The 20136-nt window shown below is 44.3% G+C and overlaps 1 protein-coding gene across 2 annotated transcripts in view; it reads right to left on the bottom strand.

Moving 5' to 3' along the window:
* Nucleotides 1–538: 538 nt before the first annotated feature.
* The window catches only part of HEG1 (heart development protein with EGF like domains 1), a 90138-nt gene continuing 70540 nt past the window's right edge, over nucleotides 539–20136 (bottom strand). For both annotated transcript variants that reach the window (XM_043594395.1, XM_043594394.1), the window contains exons 16-18: nucleotides 11824–11911; nucleotides 8562–8736; nucleotides 539–5808 (exon numbers count right to left, since the gene is read on the bottom strand). In XM_043594395.1, coding sequence (XP_043450330.1) covers nucleotides 5659–5808; nucleotides 8562–8736; nucleotides 11824–11911 — 413 coding nt within the window. In that variant the 3' untranslated portion in view covers nucleotides 539–5658. The remainder of the gene's footprint in view (nucleotides 5809–8561; nucleotides 8737–11823; nucleotides 11912–20136) is intronic.

Raw genomic sequence — 20136 nt, forward strand, 5'->3', positions numbered from 1 at the left:
AAGAGGTTCATCCATCCCTGTCATGAAAGGCACTGAAGGAAGCAAATAATTAATGAACATACATCTAGCCAGGCAGCCACATTCACTGGCCGGCATAAGGGTAAGGCTCAGGCTCATGGCCCATCTCTTCAAGTTCCACGAATTCTCCCTGCCACAGAGCACAGATATGCTTATAGCCCTTCCCCCTCCTAGATGGGAAGAGTTGGCCTGGGGTGGTGGAGGGGGCCATTCAGGAGGAAATGTTTAACATCTGAATTGGTTACCTAAACTCTCCAATCCACAGAAAGAAAAGTAAGGTAAACAAAAGCAGGTGTTATACCTGAATTAGGCTTTTTATCATTTAGGTCAGTGTGACTGTCCATCCACCCATCATCAAAAGTGTCTTTCCTCACTGTGCTGGGCACTGAGGATACAGAAATGACTCAATCCCTAGATTTGCCATGCAAGAGTTCACTGCACAGTCCCACTGTTAACTTGTGAAGGGTAACTCGCTGTACTCTGGTCTAATTAGCTTGTTAGTATGAGAAAAACACACAAGGAAAATGATATTCATTTTATTGCATCATTTACTGACTAGAACGCCAGACTTAAAGTAGGTATAAGTATAAAAATAACGAAATTCTTACAAATAATACTTTGCTGCTACAGTACTGAATAATTAGTGGAGGTTGCAATTATAATACAACTTTAAATAACATTCTCATAATGGTTTTAACACAATCAACCAGGGGCTAAGGTTTAAAGGTTTGCAAAAAGAAACTCGGGACAATGTGAAAACTCAAGAAGTTCATATCCCAGCTACATGCTTCATTTAACCATAAATCCAGCGACACAAACAGTAACAAAACTCACAGCAACCCAGGATGAAAGACATCTTTTTTTTTTTTTTTTTTAAAGAAACAGGCCAAGGTAATACAGAAATCTGTGTTAGTTTCCCAGGCAGACCTGGTTCCATCCCACTTCTGTCCAGTCCCATCCTTCCTACACAAGAACTCTGCACCTGCAGTGCATGTCCAAAAATACATATAAAACCAGAATCTAATATGCAGATCCTTTGAAAGCCTCTTAAAAAATGCAGAGAGGACAAAGCTGGTCTAAGACCTGTCTCTTTGTAAACCTTAATTGTCCCCTTTGGTTTCACAGGCTTTTCTGTGAGCAGTTGACACCAACTAGGATGGATGATAACACTATTGAAAAGATATTTTAGCACAACAAATTCACTGGCATTTAATACTTTGATGTTTCTAGTATTTTAACCAGTTTCCTTCTCTGGGGATTTAAGGAAAAAAAAAAAAAAGAGAAAAACAGAACACATACTCAAAAGACAATTCTACAAAACCATCTCTCTCTTCCAAAAAGGCACATGAGAGCCTCAGAATGATGCTTTGTCAAGAAGGAGGAAAGGACAGGTCCCTTTTAACTCCACACAAGTCTTCACATAGAAAAATATCTTTGATATTAAGGGCAGTTTTAAAGATAGAAAATACTGAACTTTGTATTCTTTCTGTCTCCAAAGAAGTACTCTTGCTTTGAAATCAGTGTAAGTATCTTAGAACTATGGGTCTCAACCCTACTTTGGGGTACACTGGGCTGACCTAAGCCAGGAGCAACTAGAATGCTCAGCTTTGGCTTCTTCAGGCAAAGTTCCCAGAGTTACCGCGCACCTGGGCACTTCGCCAGTGGGCAAGATGGCTTCATGGAGGCCCCACAAAGCCACGTGTGAGGGATGACCCTCATGTGCCTGCTCTGGGAACTTTGACATCTGAAAAATATCGTCCTTCAAAAACATTTTCTCTGGCAGCCATCCTGCCTTGTCTTGCAAAGATGCTGCCCTTCTGTTTGGGCCAACTTCTTAAGAATTACCTCTTGAAGAGCTTAATACTCACATCTTTGTTTATAATTTCAAATGCTATCAGCCAGCTTGATTACACTACCCATTCAACAATTTTGGCTCTAAATGACTTAGCTGCTTCTGAAAATAAAATTTCGTCAAAGAAGGAAGATTTGTCAGCATTTAAGACATTCAACTGAATATGTTCCCAATTTCTGATAACGTTCACAAAAATGTGCTTCCAGTATGTGGGAGCCATGGCCTTACCATGGGAACAAGGCCAAACAGCCTTGAGATGGACATCTAAGTCTGGCTGTGTTTGTCAGAAACCTGGGTCATCGCCTTACCCTTCCTACACTCAAAGCCATGCACCAGTATGCTTCTTGCTAAGCACAAGCCAGTCGCTATTAATGATGACCTCAAGTGTCCAAGAAATATATGCAATAACAAACCCGAAAGGACTTTTTCCAAAAGGATTCAACCTTTTTTTTTTTTTTTGCATTTCATCTCATTAGTTTAGTTAATGCTTAATAATATTAAGGTTATTTATTTTTTTCTTAAGTATATTTTAAGCCCAGTCTCTCAAGCCCTCTTTGACATTTAAGGTACACTTAGACGGCGAGGCATTCACCATGATGGCAAGGCAGGGAGAAGGGTTTGAATCCTGGCTCTCCAAGGCAAGATATTTTTCCTCTCTGGAAGTTCACACGTACAAGAAACAGACACTCTCATGCATACTTCACAAGGGTGTGGTGAGTGAGGCCAGGGACATTGCACAGAGCCTGGCCATAGTGGAAACCACCAGAGATTCTGGCTGTGACAGGTAGACTTCTTAAGTTGTCTCCAGTGTCCTGGGCTGACTCATGGGGCAGAGAGGAAAAGACAGGAGAAATAAGAGCCCCTGGAGTTTAAACAAAACCCACAGTTGCCAAGTGGCTGGCAGGTGAGTCCCACCCTGCTCTGAGAGTCCCAGCAAAGTGCTTCCGCTTGCTACAGGATGCATGGTTTCTATTCAGTCAGCTCTCCCTGCAGAAGTTTAAGCCTCTCAAGAGCAGTTAAGTGTCACTTTTCCCTTCCACCTTCCCCTAGCTGTGGGGCCCCAGGGAGGCAGGACCATGGTATTTCTATGGGCACGGATCACACATTCCAGGTACAGGGGCTGATACCGAGCACCTATATGGGAGCTGAGAGCTTCTGCTTGCCACGGGTGCCCCCAGCCCTGTCCCTTCAATCCAGCAGCTGCTGCTGTCCTATTGGTTGTTTGCCCTAGGCCCAGGCAGGGTCCTTTAGGAGGTATTAACCCCAGGCCGGGGCAAAGCCAGCCTCTCCCTTCCTCACTCAGGGTGGCAGCTGGCACCGGATAACAATCATGCTGTTTGCATACCTTCTTAGACCCTCACGCTTTTGAGATACACTTTCTCCAACCCCACAGCCTCCTAGAAATGAGATACATATGAACTTAACATTGTACGGGTCCTCCTTTTTTCACAGTAAATGAAAAACAATATTCTTAATCCATTTCATGTGCACAAAACGTACTCACAGGAAAGCATTCTTGGAACTCACAGGACACTGTTTTCTGGACTTTGGGATTCTTCCCAAGAATGCTTTTGAGACAGAACACTTCATTTTATGTAACTTCTAGCTTCTAGTCCTGACACAGGAGATGATTTGTCAGCTGTGATGTCATCCAACACCCTTAGCTGAGTAAGCCTGGGAATAGCTCCCCGCCATGGCTCTGGGTCCCTGGGAGGAGCAAGGATCAATATCGAGAGCCAGGAAGCTAGGCTACTCGCGAGACAGCCAAGCCTGTCGGCTACGGTGAGCCGGAGTGCAGGGGCTCAGAGCTCTCCAGTTAGATGCAAGACCAGGAGGCACAAAGGGCTGTTTGCTTCCCCAGAGAGATCCAAGACCCAAGGATTCTGAAAGGTGATGCTCTGAAATTTTAAGTCGGCATCCACTGACAAAAACAGAATTGTTTGCGTTTCTCGGGAGATGAGTGCAATTTAACGACTAAGAAGCATCACACCTGATTTGTGTTCCTGGCTCGTGGAGACCCTGGGACACAGGAGTTGACACTTAAGACTGTTAGGACGAGGATTACATAAGAATAAGGATGAGATGCATTCTAAAAAGAGAACTCTGAGAAAACAACCACACCCAAGACTGAACTGTCCCCGAAGGCTACACCGCTTCCATAAATGCTGCAGGTGCCACGGAGCTCCAAGCTTCAGGATGGGAACAATTCTTTTGCCACTGTGTTCTCATCCCAAAACAGGATGTTTCAAAAGCAGATGATGAGAACCACTGCAGTTCCCCAAGCAGCAGTTAAAGACGCTGAGTACGGGGTATGCCCCCTCCTCCCAGGACCCATCTCGCAGGCATAATAAATAAGACAGGTGGAATTTCCTTCCCAAAGGCAAACTCTCAACTCCTTAACTGGCCACAAGTCTTTAGCTCTCCAATGCTGACTTAAATGATGTTTCTGGAGGGAACCATGCAGTAGTGTAAAGAGGTACAAATTACTGCATGAGTGAAAATAAGTTATTCAGTGAATAAACAGCTTTGAGCAGTTGGTTGAAAGTTCGCACTGAGTCAGTGGACAAGATCTGGGATACAATCAAAGAAGGCTGCACTAGTAAGGAAGCAGACTCACAGACGGGACGTGTGGCTCTATCCCAGCTCCCTAGGCTTCCTCAGGAACCCACATGGCTTCCCAAAGCACTGGGTTTCAGGAAACTGAACGTGCCCCATCAGCCTGCTCCTTTCACCACATTCAGCTGCGGGGACTCCATCAGGCTGCTTTTCCATTAGTGGTGGAACGCCCCTCAGACCCAATCTGCATTCTGCTCTCCATTTCTACTGCATACACATAGTACTTGGGCCTCAAAGGTGGGGGGCGAGGTGCTCAGGGACGAGAAGCACCCCACCGCCTCCAGCTCTGAGAGTCCCCCACCAGGGCCCTCGCCCAGCGCCTGTGCCCACTGCTGCCTGCTGGGCCTCACCACAGGCAAGGGGGCGCCTCTACTGAAACCCACGTGGAGCTTGTTTTGCCCGGATCCAGACTTATCTGAAAAAGTGGGATGTAACTGCAGAGGGAAAAAATACTCCTAAATAAACGTGTCACCTTGATTAAAAAACAAAGTGGAGTGTGTGCTGTGCCTCATAAATTTCAATTCCTCATTTTGAGGGTGGGCTTGGAAACTGCAGGAGACTTAGAAGCCCACAAAAATACTGTATGTTCCCCTACAGCATCTCCAAACCTTAGCGGTATGTTTATCATCGTCATCTGTTGTTGAGCATGTAGATACTGGGCAGGAACACAACAAAAGAGCCAGTGCTCTGCCGTAAATTAACCACCACCCAACTGAGGCCTATGGAAGTGTCTGAGGAAGAGAGGCCTTCTTTCTGGAACAGTCTTGAAACAAATCCAAAAGGAGACCTCCCTATCCAATTTACTAAAGTGCAAACTGAGGAAAGACTAGGTCCTGGTGAAGGTGCCTGACCATGTGCCTGGCTAACAGTCAGCCCTCGGCCGGTGGCGGCTGCTGAACTCAGAGACTCCTGGTACCGGCCCACGTTCACGTTCACAGTAACAGTGAAGGTGCCTAACAAGCAGCCCTCAGTTCCACGTCCCCGCATCCATCCGTCTCCTTCCACTGTGGTTATGCCCCTCACGCCTGTCCCGCTTCCTGCTTGCCATTCACATGTGGCTCCGCGAGTCCTGGGAGCAGCCAGTATTCGCGGGCCCCCCTGGTACAGTACTCTGAGCAGCCGAGATCCCGCAAGTTGCTCAGAGCAGTGGGCCCTCCCTCTCTCTTCCGCACTTAGAAATAGTCTCTTCTCCTGCTCTCATCACTGATGAAAGATGGGTTATACTGTCCAGGGAAGATGCACGAGTGCCGTGACCCCGGCAGTCCAGTGTAGGCCGGGTAGAGTCCATTTCGTTCAAGTTCAGGATTCCTTACACCTGTGGGCTGGTGGTCAGAAAGAAAAGGAGAAAAGTCAATTTATTATTCATGGATCTAATTTAATGTGTGTGTGGTTTTGTTTCTTTAAGAATAATGCTATGTTCTGGGGCGCCTGGGTGGCTTGGTCGGTTGAGCGTCCGACTTCAGCTCAGGTCATGATCTCATGGTCCGTGAGTTCCAGCCCCGCGTCGGGCTCTGTGCTGACAGCTCAGAGCCTGGAGCCTGTTTCAGATTCTGTGTCTCCCTCTTTCTCTGCCTCTCCCCTGTTCATACTCTGTCTCTCTCTGTCTCAAAAATAAATAAAAACGTTAAAAAAAAAATTAAAAAAAAAAAAAGAGTAATGCTATGTTTTAACAAACCTACGATGGAGGCAGCTAAACACAGCAGAGCAGGGCCCGACCCAGAAGTCAGGACCTTCCAGGCCCTCCTTTTGTGAACCCTGGGATACTTTTGCCTATAATTCATTTTTTATCTCTTTTCTTTCTTGCTTTCTTTTCTTTCTCTCCTTCCTTCCTTCCTCCCTCCCTCTTTCCTTCCTTCCTCTCTCTTTCTTTTCCTCCCTCCCTCCCTCTCTTTCTTTCTTCCTTCCCTCCCTCCCTCCCTTTCTTTTCTTTTCTTTTCTTTTCTTTTCTTTTCTTTTCTTTCTTTCTTCTTTCTTTCTTTCTTTCTTTCTTTCTTTCTTTCTTTCTTTCTTTCTTTCTTTCTTTCTTTCTTTCTTTCTTTCTTTCTTTCTTTCTTTCTTTCTTTCTTTCTTTCTTTCTTTCTTTCTTTCCTTCTTTCTTTTCCCCTCCCCTCCCCTCCCCTCCCCTCCTCTCCTCTCCCCTCCTCTCCTTTTTCTTAGTAGGCTTCATGCCCAGCATGGAACTCAGTGCAGGCTTGAACTCATGACCCTGAGATCAAGACCTGAGCTGAGATCCAGAGTTGGACACTTAGCTGACTGTGCCACCCAGGTGCCCCTGCCTATATTTTACAAGGAGATTAAAAAAACTATCAAGGGGAGCCCAGCAATTTTAGACCAACACAGGAAAAGACCTGGGCTAATTATCAAGATTATTACTTGATTATTACCAGGTGTGTCTGTCTCTGTAGACCACAATGGCTTTAAATCCTCCCTGGCATTTAGCAGAACACTACTGTCTCTGCCATGAATGGGGAGTTGCCTTTTGCAAGGTCATAGGACCAGCTGTCAAAGGTGGAGTGAGTACCTCAGGGCGGGAGGCCAACAGTGATTCTCGGGTGTCTCTGACCAGATCCTAGCTGAGAGCATCATGACTACCTAGCTGATGTGCAAAAGAAGCCCCCAAGGAATGACATGGCTACTTTGAGGAGGCCCCACTGAGGACCACCAGGAGAAAATGCTTGCCTGGCAGAAAGAAAACACTGGATACGGCATATAATGAACATGAATCCTAGGGGTGCCCAAAATACACCTGAGACCACTGTGAGGGACAGCCTTCTCAGGTGACAAGCTGCTTCACGCCATAAGCGTAGGCCCTGCTTCTACAGACTGCTCAGCCTATTTCCGATGTGCAGATGGGGCTGGTCTAAGTTCCTGATGATATCTATTTAAGGCAACTCTTTAGCTAACTCCATGGAAACGAAGAGAAGTTGGTCCTACGACACCACGGGTCTGTTTGTCCCTATGTGATCTCACCACGCTGGGGTGAAGAGTCCCTAGTAAAATGTGCAAGTGTGCGGGCACACTTGGGTAAGCCCCCTGCTTGGTTAGCAGATATCTGCAGATACATGGCTGCAGTTATTAGAGTAAAAGGAGTTCCCAGACTGAGAAGGAAGCAAAGCACTTACGCAGAAACATCAGTGGGAACATTTCAACTAGCGCTGTTTGTGTCTGTGTTTATTTTTCCCCTTATTCCCCTTGTTCTTCCTCCAGTTTCAAGTTCTTCAAAGGGTCCACTGTTAACAACAGCATCCTTAGCGTGAACCCCTCCCATCCAAAGTCTGAACCCTCATGGTTAGTCCCCATAGTAACCAGAGGTGTTGTGACTTCTGTCACAGGATTGCCTAGTGCTATTAAGTTCCCACAGGGCAAGGTTTCATGTTTATTGCTACCTCAAACGGGTCTACATGGGATGAGAGGTCACCTATGTCTGTTTACTTTTCAGCTCAGGGTTGTGTTTGCTGGAGGGCTGAGGCAGCGTGATGGTGAAATGAACCAGGCAGCACATGGGAATAAGACAGGGGTTATTCAATGCGGGACAGAAGGAGCAAGGGTTCAAGGTAGTCTACCAGCTTTCCAAATGATGCAGTCCAGGGCTGGGTGCAGTCAATTATTGAAGACCTACTGAGTGAATACTCTTCTAAACCTCTGAGAAGTGCTTGTTGAGGATGACATTGAATTGTTCTCTTTATACCTGTTTCCAATCCCCCAGTTTTAACTACCCAAACCACAGGAGGTAAAGCATGTGCAAGGGCCACAGGCTAAATGTCACTGAATTTTCTCTCAGTTTCCAATCTTATATCTTAAAAGCAAATTCCATAACAAGAAGGGTTACTGCTACGACCCCATGAAAGTAATGTGTTCTGTGGAAATATCCTTTATATCTTGATGTCAAAACTAATAGACACCATGCAAATAGATCGTAAGTAAACTGAATATTAAATTATGTAAATAAGAGGCTCATGCCACCATTCTCTTAAACCCTCAACTGACTGGTAGCGTCTTTACCACCAAACACAGTCCAGAGGGAATCGTCAGAGGGAACTCGAGCCTGAGCTGCACCAGGCAAAGGGATACGCACCGAGTAATACACATCCGTCATCTGGAGGAGGTTTTTGGTACTTCCATTCTCATGCATTTCAATAGCTTCTCGGCCCCAGTCTTGTGAGCGAGGGTTCTTGGGGTACTCAGCATAGGGAGACATTTGGAAATCCCCACTTTTGAAGATGAGTTTGCTTATGTCATTTTTACTCTTTCTGTGGAATGAAAAACATTTGGAAATTTAAATGAATAAGTTCTGTAAAGAAATGATATCTGTGAAAGCACATTCTATTATTTTAGAAGGTAAATTAGACTGAAAGCTACCATTATATTCTTCTGTAGATGTCCACTGAAAAATGGCATTATTATTATTTTTAGTGTTTGCCTAAAACAAGTGAAAATTCAATTAGATGCAAAAAAAAAAAATGCAAAACAAAAAAGTCTTCCAACTCGAAGGGACAGGTTACCAGGGACAGAGAGGACAAACACAGCTGCAGCGAGGCAGACAGTCTCTTCTGGGGACAGAGGTTGCTGCCTCACGGTGGAGCCAGGGAAATCAGGGTCATAAATTCCCAGAATGCTGGCACCAAAGGGCCTTTAGGATTCTTCAGTCCAGTGGTTCCAAACCTGCCTGAGCACGAGAATGTACATGGAAGCTTCTAGATCACACCAAGATTTACTAAAAAGAGGAGCTCTGGGGATGAGACAGTTCTGGCTTTGCAAAGAGATGAGACTTGTTCCCCAGGTCACATTTTGCTACTAGCAAAGTGGGACTAGAGTTCAGGCCTCCCGCTTCACCAGCCAGTGCCATTTTACCACATGAGGCTACTTCACAGACCATAAAAACAGGATATTTCACCTGCAAAAATGCCCACCTGTTTATAGTTCCCACACATATTCTCCTTTCAGCAGGTTAGGGAAAGCCCAGGATAAGTTCCCTACCTGTGAGGGTTCACTAGCTAGAAATGGTTGAAATATGTGTGATTCGGGGTGCCTGGGTGGCTCAGTTGCTTAAGTGTCAGACTCTTGGTTTTGGCTCAGGTCATGATCTCACAGTTCATGGGATCAAGCCCCAGATCAGGCTCTGTGCTGACAGTACAGGACCTGCTTGGGATCTTCTCTCCCTCTCTCTCTGCCCCTCCCCTTCTCTCTTTCTCTCAAAATAAATAAACGGTAAAAAAAAAAAAAAGAAATATGTGTGATTCACTTATCGAATGGGCCTGGGATCAGACATTTTTAGTTACACTTGCCCTGGGTAAGATATTCTGAAGTTTCTTCCTTTTTACCTCACTTTCCTATAAATAAACTTTCTGGGAAGGCATGAAATGACTCAGGGTCATAAAACCAAATGTCCAGCATGTGGCTTAGGCGTTGTCTTTCCTTGCACGTTAAGAACAGACCTGCCACTGTGTTGCTCCCTGGAGGGCAGGGCGTCCGGTTTCAAACAATGACTTACTAATTCACAGTCACCTTCCCTTTGCAGCCCATGGTCACAGGCTCCTTCTCCAGGCGGTTATACTACCTGGTACTGCACCCTTAGCAAATATGAGACTTACGTCTCCTTGAGGTTTAATCCCTCTAGCTTCTAGTCTCATACCCAGGATTTTATTTCCACTCATAGTTTGTCTTTGATGATTTGGTGGTAACTTTGTAAATGACAGGCAAAGGACCATGTTCCCGAATGGGCAGTTAGGGTACACTGCTCTCTGCAGCCTTCCTAGAGGTGAAGGATATCTTAAAATGTCATTCATGCCAACGGTCGAAAAGATAACTTGCTATTTTGGGAAGTGCCATCCATCTGTTGCGTCAGAGAAATTCCTGCCATTTATAATCATCTAAATCAGAGGTCATAACTTTCTCTTATCTGAATAGATAATCACTGAGAATCCAACTCCTTCCTTTCTCTTCCTTTTCCAGTAGAAACTCAATCACACTGGCTTCCAAGAGGCCCAGAGCCAAGCCTTGTGCTGAGCACCTGCTCACCCCATATGCCTGCTACAAATTGTTTACTGCTAAATTATCTCAGGTAACCCTCTTCATCTTTGCTTCTAAATGTGCCCAAAGTGTACACACCAGTGGTTGTAGTATATTCAGACTTGTGCAACCATCATCACAATCAATTTTACACTTCCATCACCCCAAAAAGAAACCCCCTATTCCTTGGCCATTACTCCCCAGTCCCCACTCCCCCTCCACCCCAGCCCTAGACAACCATTAATCTACTTTCGACCTCTATTAGATTTGCCTATTTTGAACATTTCATATAAATGGAATCATATAGTAGGTGGTCTTTTGTGACTGACTTCTTTCACTTAGTATATTTTCAAAGTTCATAAACTTTATAGCTTGTGTCAGTACTATGCTCCTTTTGATGGTTGAATAATATTCCATTGTGTGGATATATCCCATCTTGTCTATCTAGTCGTCAATTGGTAGATATTGGGGTTTTTTTCACCTTTTGGCTCCTATGAATAATGCTGCTATGAACACTCATGTACATGTTTCTGTGTAGACATGTGTAGACACACATATTCAGTTCTCTCCGTAGCTACCTCAGAGCAGAGGTGCTGGGTCAAATGGCAACACTATGTTTCACTTTCTGAGGAACTGCCAGACTTTTTCAAAGCCGCTGCACCATTTTGTGTTTCCACCAGCAGAGTGTGAGCATTCTAATCTCTCCACATCCTCACCAACATTTGCTATTTTCTTTCTTTCTTTTTTTTTAAATAGCCATTTTAGTGGGTGCGAAGTGGTATCTAATGGCAATTTCATTTGCATTTCCCTAATGGCTAATGATACTGAGCATTCTTTCATGTGCCTCCTGGCCATATGTTTATCCCGTTTGGCGAAATGTCTATTCAAGTTCTTTGCCCATTTTTAAATTAGGTTGCATCTTTATTATTGAGTTGTAGAATTCTTAATATATTCTAGATACAGTCCCTTATTAGACATAGGACTTTCACACACTTTCTCCTGTTCAGTGGGCTGTGTTTTCATTTTCTTGATAATGTTCTTTGAAGCACAGAAGTTTTTACTTTTGATGAAGTCCAATCTATCACTTTTTTGTTGCTTGTGCTTTTGGGTATTCTCTTTTAGTAAAGGAAATAAAGTCCCATGTGGTATCCTTTTCTTTGTTCAATGGCACTACCTATCAGGAATTTCCCTTTCTCCTTTTTTTAATGGTTCAGTCATACATTATGATTTAATACTGCGAACCACCCCAACCATTCTTTAAAAGAGTAAAAACTGACCTGTGCTTAGCACAGGCAAAGAGAAATAGAATGTGAACCCCCATCACTCACCGGCAGCAGGTAACAATCAGCGCAATGCCTAGAATAAGGAGAAGCCCGCCTCCTGCTGCTGCAATCACCACGGTGATCAGCTGATAGGCTAAACAGGTTAAAAAAGGATAAAAGTGGACAGGTAAGAGGTAATAAATAAATAAATGCATACGAAGGAGTGATTCCCTCCCCAGCCCATAGCTATCATCAGGCCTTAGCTGGGGACCTCACCTTTCATTCCTGGGCCCCTAGGAAGGGCTCCTCAAGGCCAGCACTGCATTTTCTCTGTTGGAGAATAGTACAGTATACTACCCCAAATATTCCTTGTTGGCATGCTTATTTTGAGCTGATTATTTTTGAGAAACTGCAACACAGGAGAAGCTCTGAAAAGACCAGGAGTAACCCTCGGGTCGCCTGGGCGGTTCAGTCGGTTAAGGGTCTGACAGCTCAGAGCCTGGGGCCTGCTTCAGATTTTGTCAGCTTCCCCCTCTGCCCCTCCCCCGCTCATGCCCTGTCTACCTCTGCCTCTGCCTCTGCCTCTGCCTCTGCCTCTACCTCTGTCTGTCTCTCTCTCTCAAAAACAAAATAAACATTAAAGGGGCGCCTGGGTGGCTCAGTCGGTTGGGCGGCCGACTTCGGCTCAGGTCATGATCTCACGGTTGGTGAGTTTGAGCCCCGCGTCGGGCTCTGTGCTGACAGCTCAGAGCCTGGAGCCTGCTTCAGATTCTGTGTCTTCCCCTCTCTCTGCCCCTCCCCTGTTCATGCTCAGTTTCTCTCTATCTCTCAATAATGAATAAACATTAAAAAAATTTTTTTAAATAAACATTAAAAACAATTAAAAAAAAAAAAGAGGAGTAACCCTTTTGTAAGGGAGATTTACATTAGAAAAGGGGCCTATGCTGGGAAGGCTGCGGTGACCAAAGATCATTTTTTCAACAAAGAGAACTGGTCTTCCCCGCCCGGCAGCCTTTGTTGACCTAACATTTCCTCCTCTTACCTTCACTGGCTTGCCTTTGCAGTCCCTGACACCTAGCCCTTTCCTTAATTCAGAAGGGTATATAAGCATCAAATATCTGGCTGCCTTTGAGCCTCATATCTTTGTGGGGTTCCTATGTGTGCTATATAATTAAAATGGTTTTATTTTTCTCCGGTTAATCTTTTACTGAGGGGAGGGAGGTACGGTTCTAGAAGGATAGAGGGGGAAATTTTTTTCTTTCCCTACCTACACTGTTTTGAGAAGACCTATCCTTTCTCAGCCACTCCTAGAATGGTGCATGGATCCCAAATTCTACCTGTAGACCAGCCCCGATGTCATTTTCACTAACAGAAAACTAAAGGAGATGCATGTGAAAGGGCGGGCCTACGCCAGCCGACTCCATCTTGTTCTGTGTCCTTCACCTTGACCACACCTCCTCCCCTCGACTCCATCTTGTTCTGTGTCCTTCACCTTGACCACACCTCCTCCCCTTGAGTAAACCCTCCCTCACCTGCCGGACCCTTCCCCAGGACCCCTCCCCAGCCAATCGGCTGAGGCCATAGCCATTACCTCACCAACTGCCCCCAGGCCCCAATAAAACCTTTGTCCTTTTGAAACTCACTCTCTTTCCCTGGTATCTCACCGCTGCTGCGTTGGTGCAGGTAGGGGATTGAGCTCGAGCTAGCTCGAATAAAGGCTCTTCGCTTTTGCATCGGGCTCGGCTCCCTAGTGGTCTTTGGGGATCACGAATTCTGGGCATAACACATGAAGTCTTCAAAAACTGAATCTGTTGGTTTTACAACTGTTCTAAGATTTTATCCTTCCTACTTTTTTTTTCTCACTTAAGATGGGTGCATTTTATTATGTGTAAATTAGGCCTCCAGTAAAGTTGTTTTTTAAAAAAAGTAATGGAGAAAATAGAGAAACATTTCTTGACTACTTCCCACACTTTGATATTAATTGTTTTTAAAGTTTTTGAATTGATGATGATAAAGTAGATATAAAAATTCTTTATTTGGTTTTAGGCTCTTACTTGATAAGATAAAAAGTAGGCAACCCTATATTATAAGAAATATTACTGGTCAACTAAGTCTAGAGTTCGGGAATCACTGCATGAACCATGCTAGGCACTGAGTTGTTCACTGAATACATACAAACTGGATTTAACTACCAGATACTAGCAGTCATGTATGTAAGCACACATATCATATGTAATAAACAATATTAACATTTTAATTAATTGGTTTTATACCTGCATATTTCTGGCAAAATTACATTTTCAATAAAGTATTCAGAGGCACCTGGGTGGCTCAGTGAAGCCCCTGACTTCGCCTCAGGTCAGGATTGCACGGTTCGTGAGTTTGAGGCCCATGCCAGGCTCTGTGCTGACAGCTCAGAGTCTGGAGCCTGCCTCAGATTCTGTGTCTCCCTCTCTCTACGCCCTACCCCTGCTAGCTCTCTATCTCTCGCTCTCTCGTAAAAATAAATAAACATTTAAAAGAAAAAGTCTATTCAGTATTCGGATTGGTTTTTTGTTGTTTTGGAAATATAATTAAAATTGTGTTCCCAGGTCGTAAGGTGTAGGATGTTTAAAAAGGGCCAATAACCAGACTTTCTATAGTAAATTAAGACTGGAAACATGTTCTCTTGGTATTCAGGTAAAGTCAAAGTAATGTGCAGAGCTGATAGCAAGCAGACTGTGTGATAAAAGCAAATAGAAGCTATCCAACCACTTACCTATCATTTATTTAAATAAATAGCACAGAAACCTGATTATCTTGAAAAACCATCAGTATTAAGGCATATAGGAAGCAAAGGCAAACCACGGAATGAGCTAATCCTCTCCCACATCTCCTGACACCTGTCAACAAAATCTCTTGAATCTGTTGACTTTTCTTTGTCCCCACCAACACCACCCTAAAATGCCATCAACTTTTGACCAGGCAACGGCAACCACCTCCCAACTCACTTTCCGGTGACCAGTCCTGCTCACTCATTTCAAAGAACAAGTCTGATCAAGCCGTTTCTCTGCTTTAAAATCCTACAGTGGCTTCCTTTGTTCCTAATGAAAGGCCAAAGTCTACTCCTGCTCTACCCTCCACACCAAGTTCAAATTTTCCCACTTCCAGCAAAACGAGCAGGCACTCATTTTAGAAGCCACTCTTGCAACTGGCTGCCAGTTGTGGCAGAGTCCTCCTTGGAACAAAAGTTTTGTCTAAAAAGAAACACAGATGGGGGTGCCGGGGTGGCTCAGTTGGTTAAGCGTCTGACTCTTGATTTAGGCTCAGGTCACGATCTCATGGTGAGATTGAGCCCTGCTTTTTGGGCTCTGCGCTGACAGTGTGGAGCTAGCTTTGGATTCTCTCTCTCCCTCTCTCTCTGGCCTTCCCCTGCTCACTCTCTCTCTCTCTCTCTCTCTCAAAATAAAGAAATAAATGTTAAGAAAGAAAGAAAGAAAGAAAGAAAGAAAGAAAGAAAGAAAGAAAGAAACACACACAGATGGAGTAGACCAGTGCTTCTCAAACTATCTGCTGCCAAAGCCCAGTTCTTCTTTGTTGGTGATTTTGGGTATTGTTTTCAAATAAAAAAATACAGCCTCATTGACAATTCCTGCCTTTCCCTACAGGCACCAATCATGAACTTCCCTTTCTCCATTTTTTAAGGAGTCCTGTGGACTGGTTGTATAAAATAAAATAAAACTTTCATGCTTGGATGTCACAGCCATATCGAATTAACATAAACGTTCCCAGGTGCTCCCTCTCCAGTTTCGTATTACTCTTGTCCTAGTCCAGGAACGGTCCACAGAGCACATTTTGAGTAGCAAAGGTACAGACCAGCATTTCTCAAGCTTTCCTGTGCATCTGAGTCACCCAGAGGGCTTGTGGGAACACAGATGCCTGGTCCCCAGCCTGAGAGATTGAATTCTGTAGGTCTGGAGTAGGGCCAAGAAGAGAGATGATCTCTGGCAAGATTCCGGGGCATGGTGGTGCTGCCAGACTGCAGACCAGACATGGGGTGGCACTGGCTTCAACTGCACAGTAGAGAAAAGAACACTGTACTGAAAACAGAGGACCTCACACACATGAGCATAAATGGCTGGAAGGGGATCCACCAAAACATTCATAGAAGTTGGAGCTGCCTTGGGAAATCATGACTAAACTTCTACTTTCTTCTTTGTGCTTTTCTATACTTCCCAAATGTTATTCATACACACACACACACACACACACACACACACTCACACTCACACACACGCACTCACACACACACAACCTCCCTCCTCTTTTTTAAAGCGTATGTTCAATGCTCTTTGGCAGTTAGGTCTTATTACCGGGAACTTGTAATGAGCTTATGGACAAGATAACCCATAATTTTTTCCCTCATATGTGCTATCAAGTGAGTTCATGAACTAAAACAGATCTTTTGAACTTAAGACTGACCTTGGATTTATGATGAGGCCACATAATGATGTACAAGAGCATGGGGTTTGAATAAACACCAAATAAAACATTTATAGTTTTGTGGGTGTTCTGTTTATTTATTGCGGTGAGACAGAAGGCAATGAGTGCCGTCTTAGGCTTGTCCATCCCATCCTTTCTATTGGAAGAGATTCTCCTGAATGATGAACTTGGAATTCTTAGTTCTACTTTCTCCTTGACATTTGTTGATATTTTACAGCCTATCTTTTCTTTATTCTTTTTGTAGTTTGATCATAGGTTGATGCTGCTGTCGTTGTTGGGAGCCCATTGTGGGCTTGGTCTTTCCTATAAGCTACATTTGTCCTTGTTTATATGCTCATTTGGATGAAAACTACTACAGGACTGTTTAGGCAGCCCCTCTCTGGGAACATTCACACCCCTCATGTGCAGGTTACACCGGGGGTGGTTAGAGTGGGTTACATTTGTGTTTATAGCACCATCCCTGGCTACAGCTGACTGGTCCAGGAGTAAACACATGATCCAAGTGGATCAGTCAGTTCCTTCCCAGGATTTGCAATTTGGTGAAGAGAGAGAGAGAGGGAGAGAGACAGAGACAGAGAAAGAGCGCATACACGCCTTCTCTTTCAAAATGGCTGAACGGTGACATGTACTTGAAGCTGCCTGCTGAGTCTATTTTCAGTCATGTTGTCTGGGAAGGAGGGAAAGCCTGCACATGGACACACACAGCAAAGAGTGAAGGTGAGAGATAAAGATGGAGTTTTGTTAATGTGTAGTCTGAAAAGCAAGCCCCTAAGCTCCAGCTGCTGTGGTTCCCCACAATTCCCTGCTTCTTACTCCTTCTGACCCTGGAATTCCATGACACACCCCAGGATCCTTCCACTAAGCTGTCTTTTGTTGCTTAAGCTAGTGAGGCTGATTTACTCCAGAAGAACCTTAGCCAACTGTGATACTGTGATTTATAACAAGAAATATATATTTGGTCTTACCCCTTCCTGACACAAAGTTTTTAAAAGCCTTGGAATTTCCTAAGTGAAGAGAACAGAAAGGTGTCTTTTGTTATATTAAAGAGGTGACTTTTGGAAAGTGCCTGAGGATGGAGGGCTGGTTGCCAGGAGAATCAACCATGTGATTAGAGGGTTGGAATTTTCGGTTCCCATCCCCTGACCTCTGGGGAGGGGAGAGGGGCTGGAGGTTGAATTCATCAATGGCCAATGACTTAGTCAATCATGCTGATGTAATGAAGCCTCCATAACAATCCAAAAAGACAGAGTTCACAGAGCTTCTGGGCAGATGAACATGCAGAGAGCTGGGGAGAGTGGCTCCCTGGGAGAGAACATAGGAAAACTCCCCAACCTTCCCTTGGGCCTTGCTCTGTGTGCCTCTTCCAACTGGCTGTTCATGAGTTACATGCTTTTATAATAAACTGGTGATCTAGTGAGTACACTATTTGAGTTCTGTGAGCCACTCTAGCAAATTAATGCAACCCACGGAGGGTATTGTGGGAACACTGATCCACAGCTGGTTGGTCAGAAGTGTAGGTAACAGGCACTCAGACTTGCAGTTGGCATCTGATGAGGAAGGGGAGACGGTCTTATGGGATCGAGCCTTTAACATGTGGGATCTGATGCTGTCTCCAGGTAGATCATGTCAGAAGTGAGTTAAGTGCTTGGTGGCATGGAAAAAAACACACACGGCACAAATAGTGTCAGAATTGAACCAACCAGTACACCTTCTTTTAAAACTCTTGAGCCCATTACAGACTTTTCTAGGTGGCCACATTGTTGTATTTAAAAATTCCTTCAGTTATCCCCATGTTCCCCCTCACTGAGCTCATTAGTAATGCATGGTTAAAATTTTGCCTTTTAAATCTTTCCATTCCTCTTGCCTTCAGAATCTCTGTTCACAGCATTCTTTTTCTTGTCTGTAGCTTGTGAAATGTGTCTTTCTCACATCTATAGGCTGTATGTGGCCATACCCAAGAGGAGATACAGAGCAATATTCCCCTCTCCCAAGCCCTGCTTCCTTTCTGTTCTGACACTGAGTGAGGTCAGTCAAGATTGTGTGAGATGTTGGCTTCAAGGGGAATGAAATTTCCAGATGACTTCTGGACAATTAATTATCTTTTTTCGTTCCTAAGCAGTTTAGTGCTGTCATCCTGGATGTTTGTTACGAGTAACTGACTCCTGCCAACACACAGCATTTCCACTGGTGTGAATCTTTTTAAAGCCTAGTGTAATAATACAGTGAATGCACTACAAGATACTTTATACATTGGTCACCAGATGGTGGGATGGGTGGGAAGACCATGTAGATCTTTAAGTTGAATGTTCTGGTTTCACTGGAAGCAGAGAAAGAGGTTCATATGTGGGGAAAACAGGCTCTAAATCCTTGCTGGCCATGCTAGGAGGTTGGTGGGGAAGGAGTCTCTGCTGAAGGAACACAGGACCTTTGAACAGAAAGAATGTTCTACAAAAAGGCATGTTGTGAGGGGCACTTGGTGAGCTCAGTCTGTTAAGTGTCCGACTTTGGCTCAGGTCATGATCTCATGGCTCATGGGTTCGAGCCCCGCGTTGGGCTCTGTGCTGACAGCTCAGAGCCTGGGGCCTGCTTCTGATTCTGTGTCTCCCTCTCTCTCTGCCCCTCCCCCACTCATGCCCTGTCTTTCTCTCTCTCTCTCTCAAAAATAAAAATTTTTAAAAAATTAAAAAAAAATTTTTTTTTTAACGTTTATTTATTTTTGAGACAGAAAGAGACAGAGCATGAACGGGGGAGGGTCAGAGAGGGGAGACACAGAATCCGAAACAGGCTCCAGGCTCTGAGCCATCAGCACAGAGCCCGATGCAGGGCTTGAACTCACGAACCGCAAGATCATGACCTGAGCCGAAGTCGGATGCTCAACCGACTGAGCCACCCAGGCGCCCCTAAAAAAAATTTTTTTAAGGCACGTTGTGAACATATAAGAGGGATGGGTAAAAACGTCTGCAGCCAGACAAAGGTAATCCAGGAAAATTATGCGAGTTCTATAATCACAAAGTGACAAGAACCACAAAATAGAAAAATGGCTTAGAGGATGGGAATATAAAAAAAGACATTAAAGAGGTAGTAAGAGGGGAATGGTGTATCTGCAGAGTAGAATCATAGTTATCGAAAGTGACCTTATAAAATGATGTAAATGAAAACACTGCACAGCTTACTAGGCTTAAAAACAGGTTACAAAACAGTATATTCTGTTAGAAAGATGCACACATATGTACTTCTGGAAAGATACATAATACCAGTGCTTCTCAAACTTTAATATGTGTATAAATCTGCATATTAATCACATTGAGGGGTCTGGTTAAAATTCAGATTCTGATTCCATAGGTCTGGAGTGGAGAGGCCTGAAATTCTACATTTCCAACAAGCTCCTGGGGGAAGCTGGCACTGCAGGTCCTGTGAGCCATGCTTAGTAGCAAGGGTAGATGCCAGGGTATTGACAGTGCAGTTTAGTAGGTGATGAGAGTGTTTATTGTAGTTTCCTTCTTCCCTCAACTTCTATTTTCTAATTAACTTGAGTTAAAAAATGAAAATTAATGGGCATGTATTATTTTATATTATGAAAAAACAAAATTAATTTATCTTAAAAAGAGAAAAGAGGTGAAGCAAACCAAGATGGCACGGGAGGAGCCCGTGTAAAATCCAAGCAAAGGAGGAAATGAGGGCACCTGAGAAAAGGTGGAGCAGAAGGGGAAGCAGGGGCATCTCTGTTGACAGTTTGTAAGATCATTCTGAGGCCAGTATAAGAGCTAGAAGGCAGAATTGTTAGGATCTGTGGTGTGAACAGGTGTCTGTTTATTGGACATGGAAGAAAATAAAAAGAAGTACAGTGACAGGTGCAGACTTGAGCTGAAGGGTGAATGCAGGGGGTGCAGGTGGCCC

Source organism: Prionailurus bengalensis, chromosome C2 (genome assembly GCF_016509475.1).
Source record: "Prionailurus bengalensis isolate Pbe53 chromosome C2, Fcat_Pben_1.1_paternal_pri, whole genome shotgun sequence".
Lineage (NCBI taxonomy): Eukaryota > Metazoa > Chordata > Mammalia > Carnivora > Felidae > Prionailurus > Prionailurus bengalensis.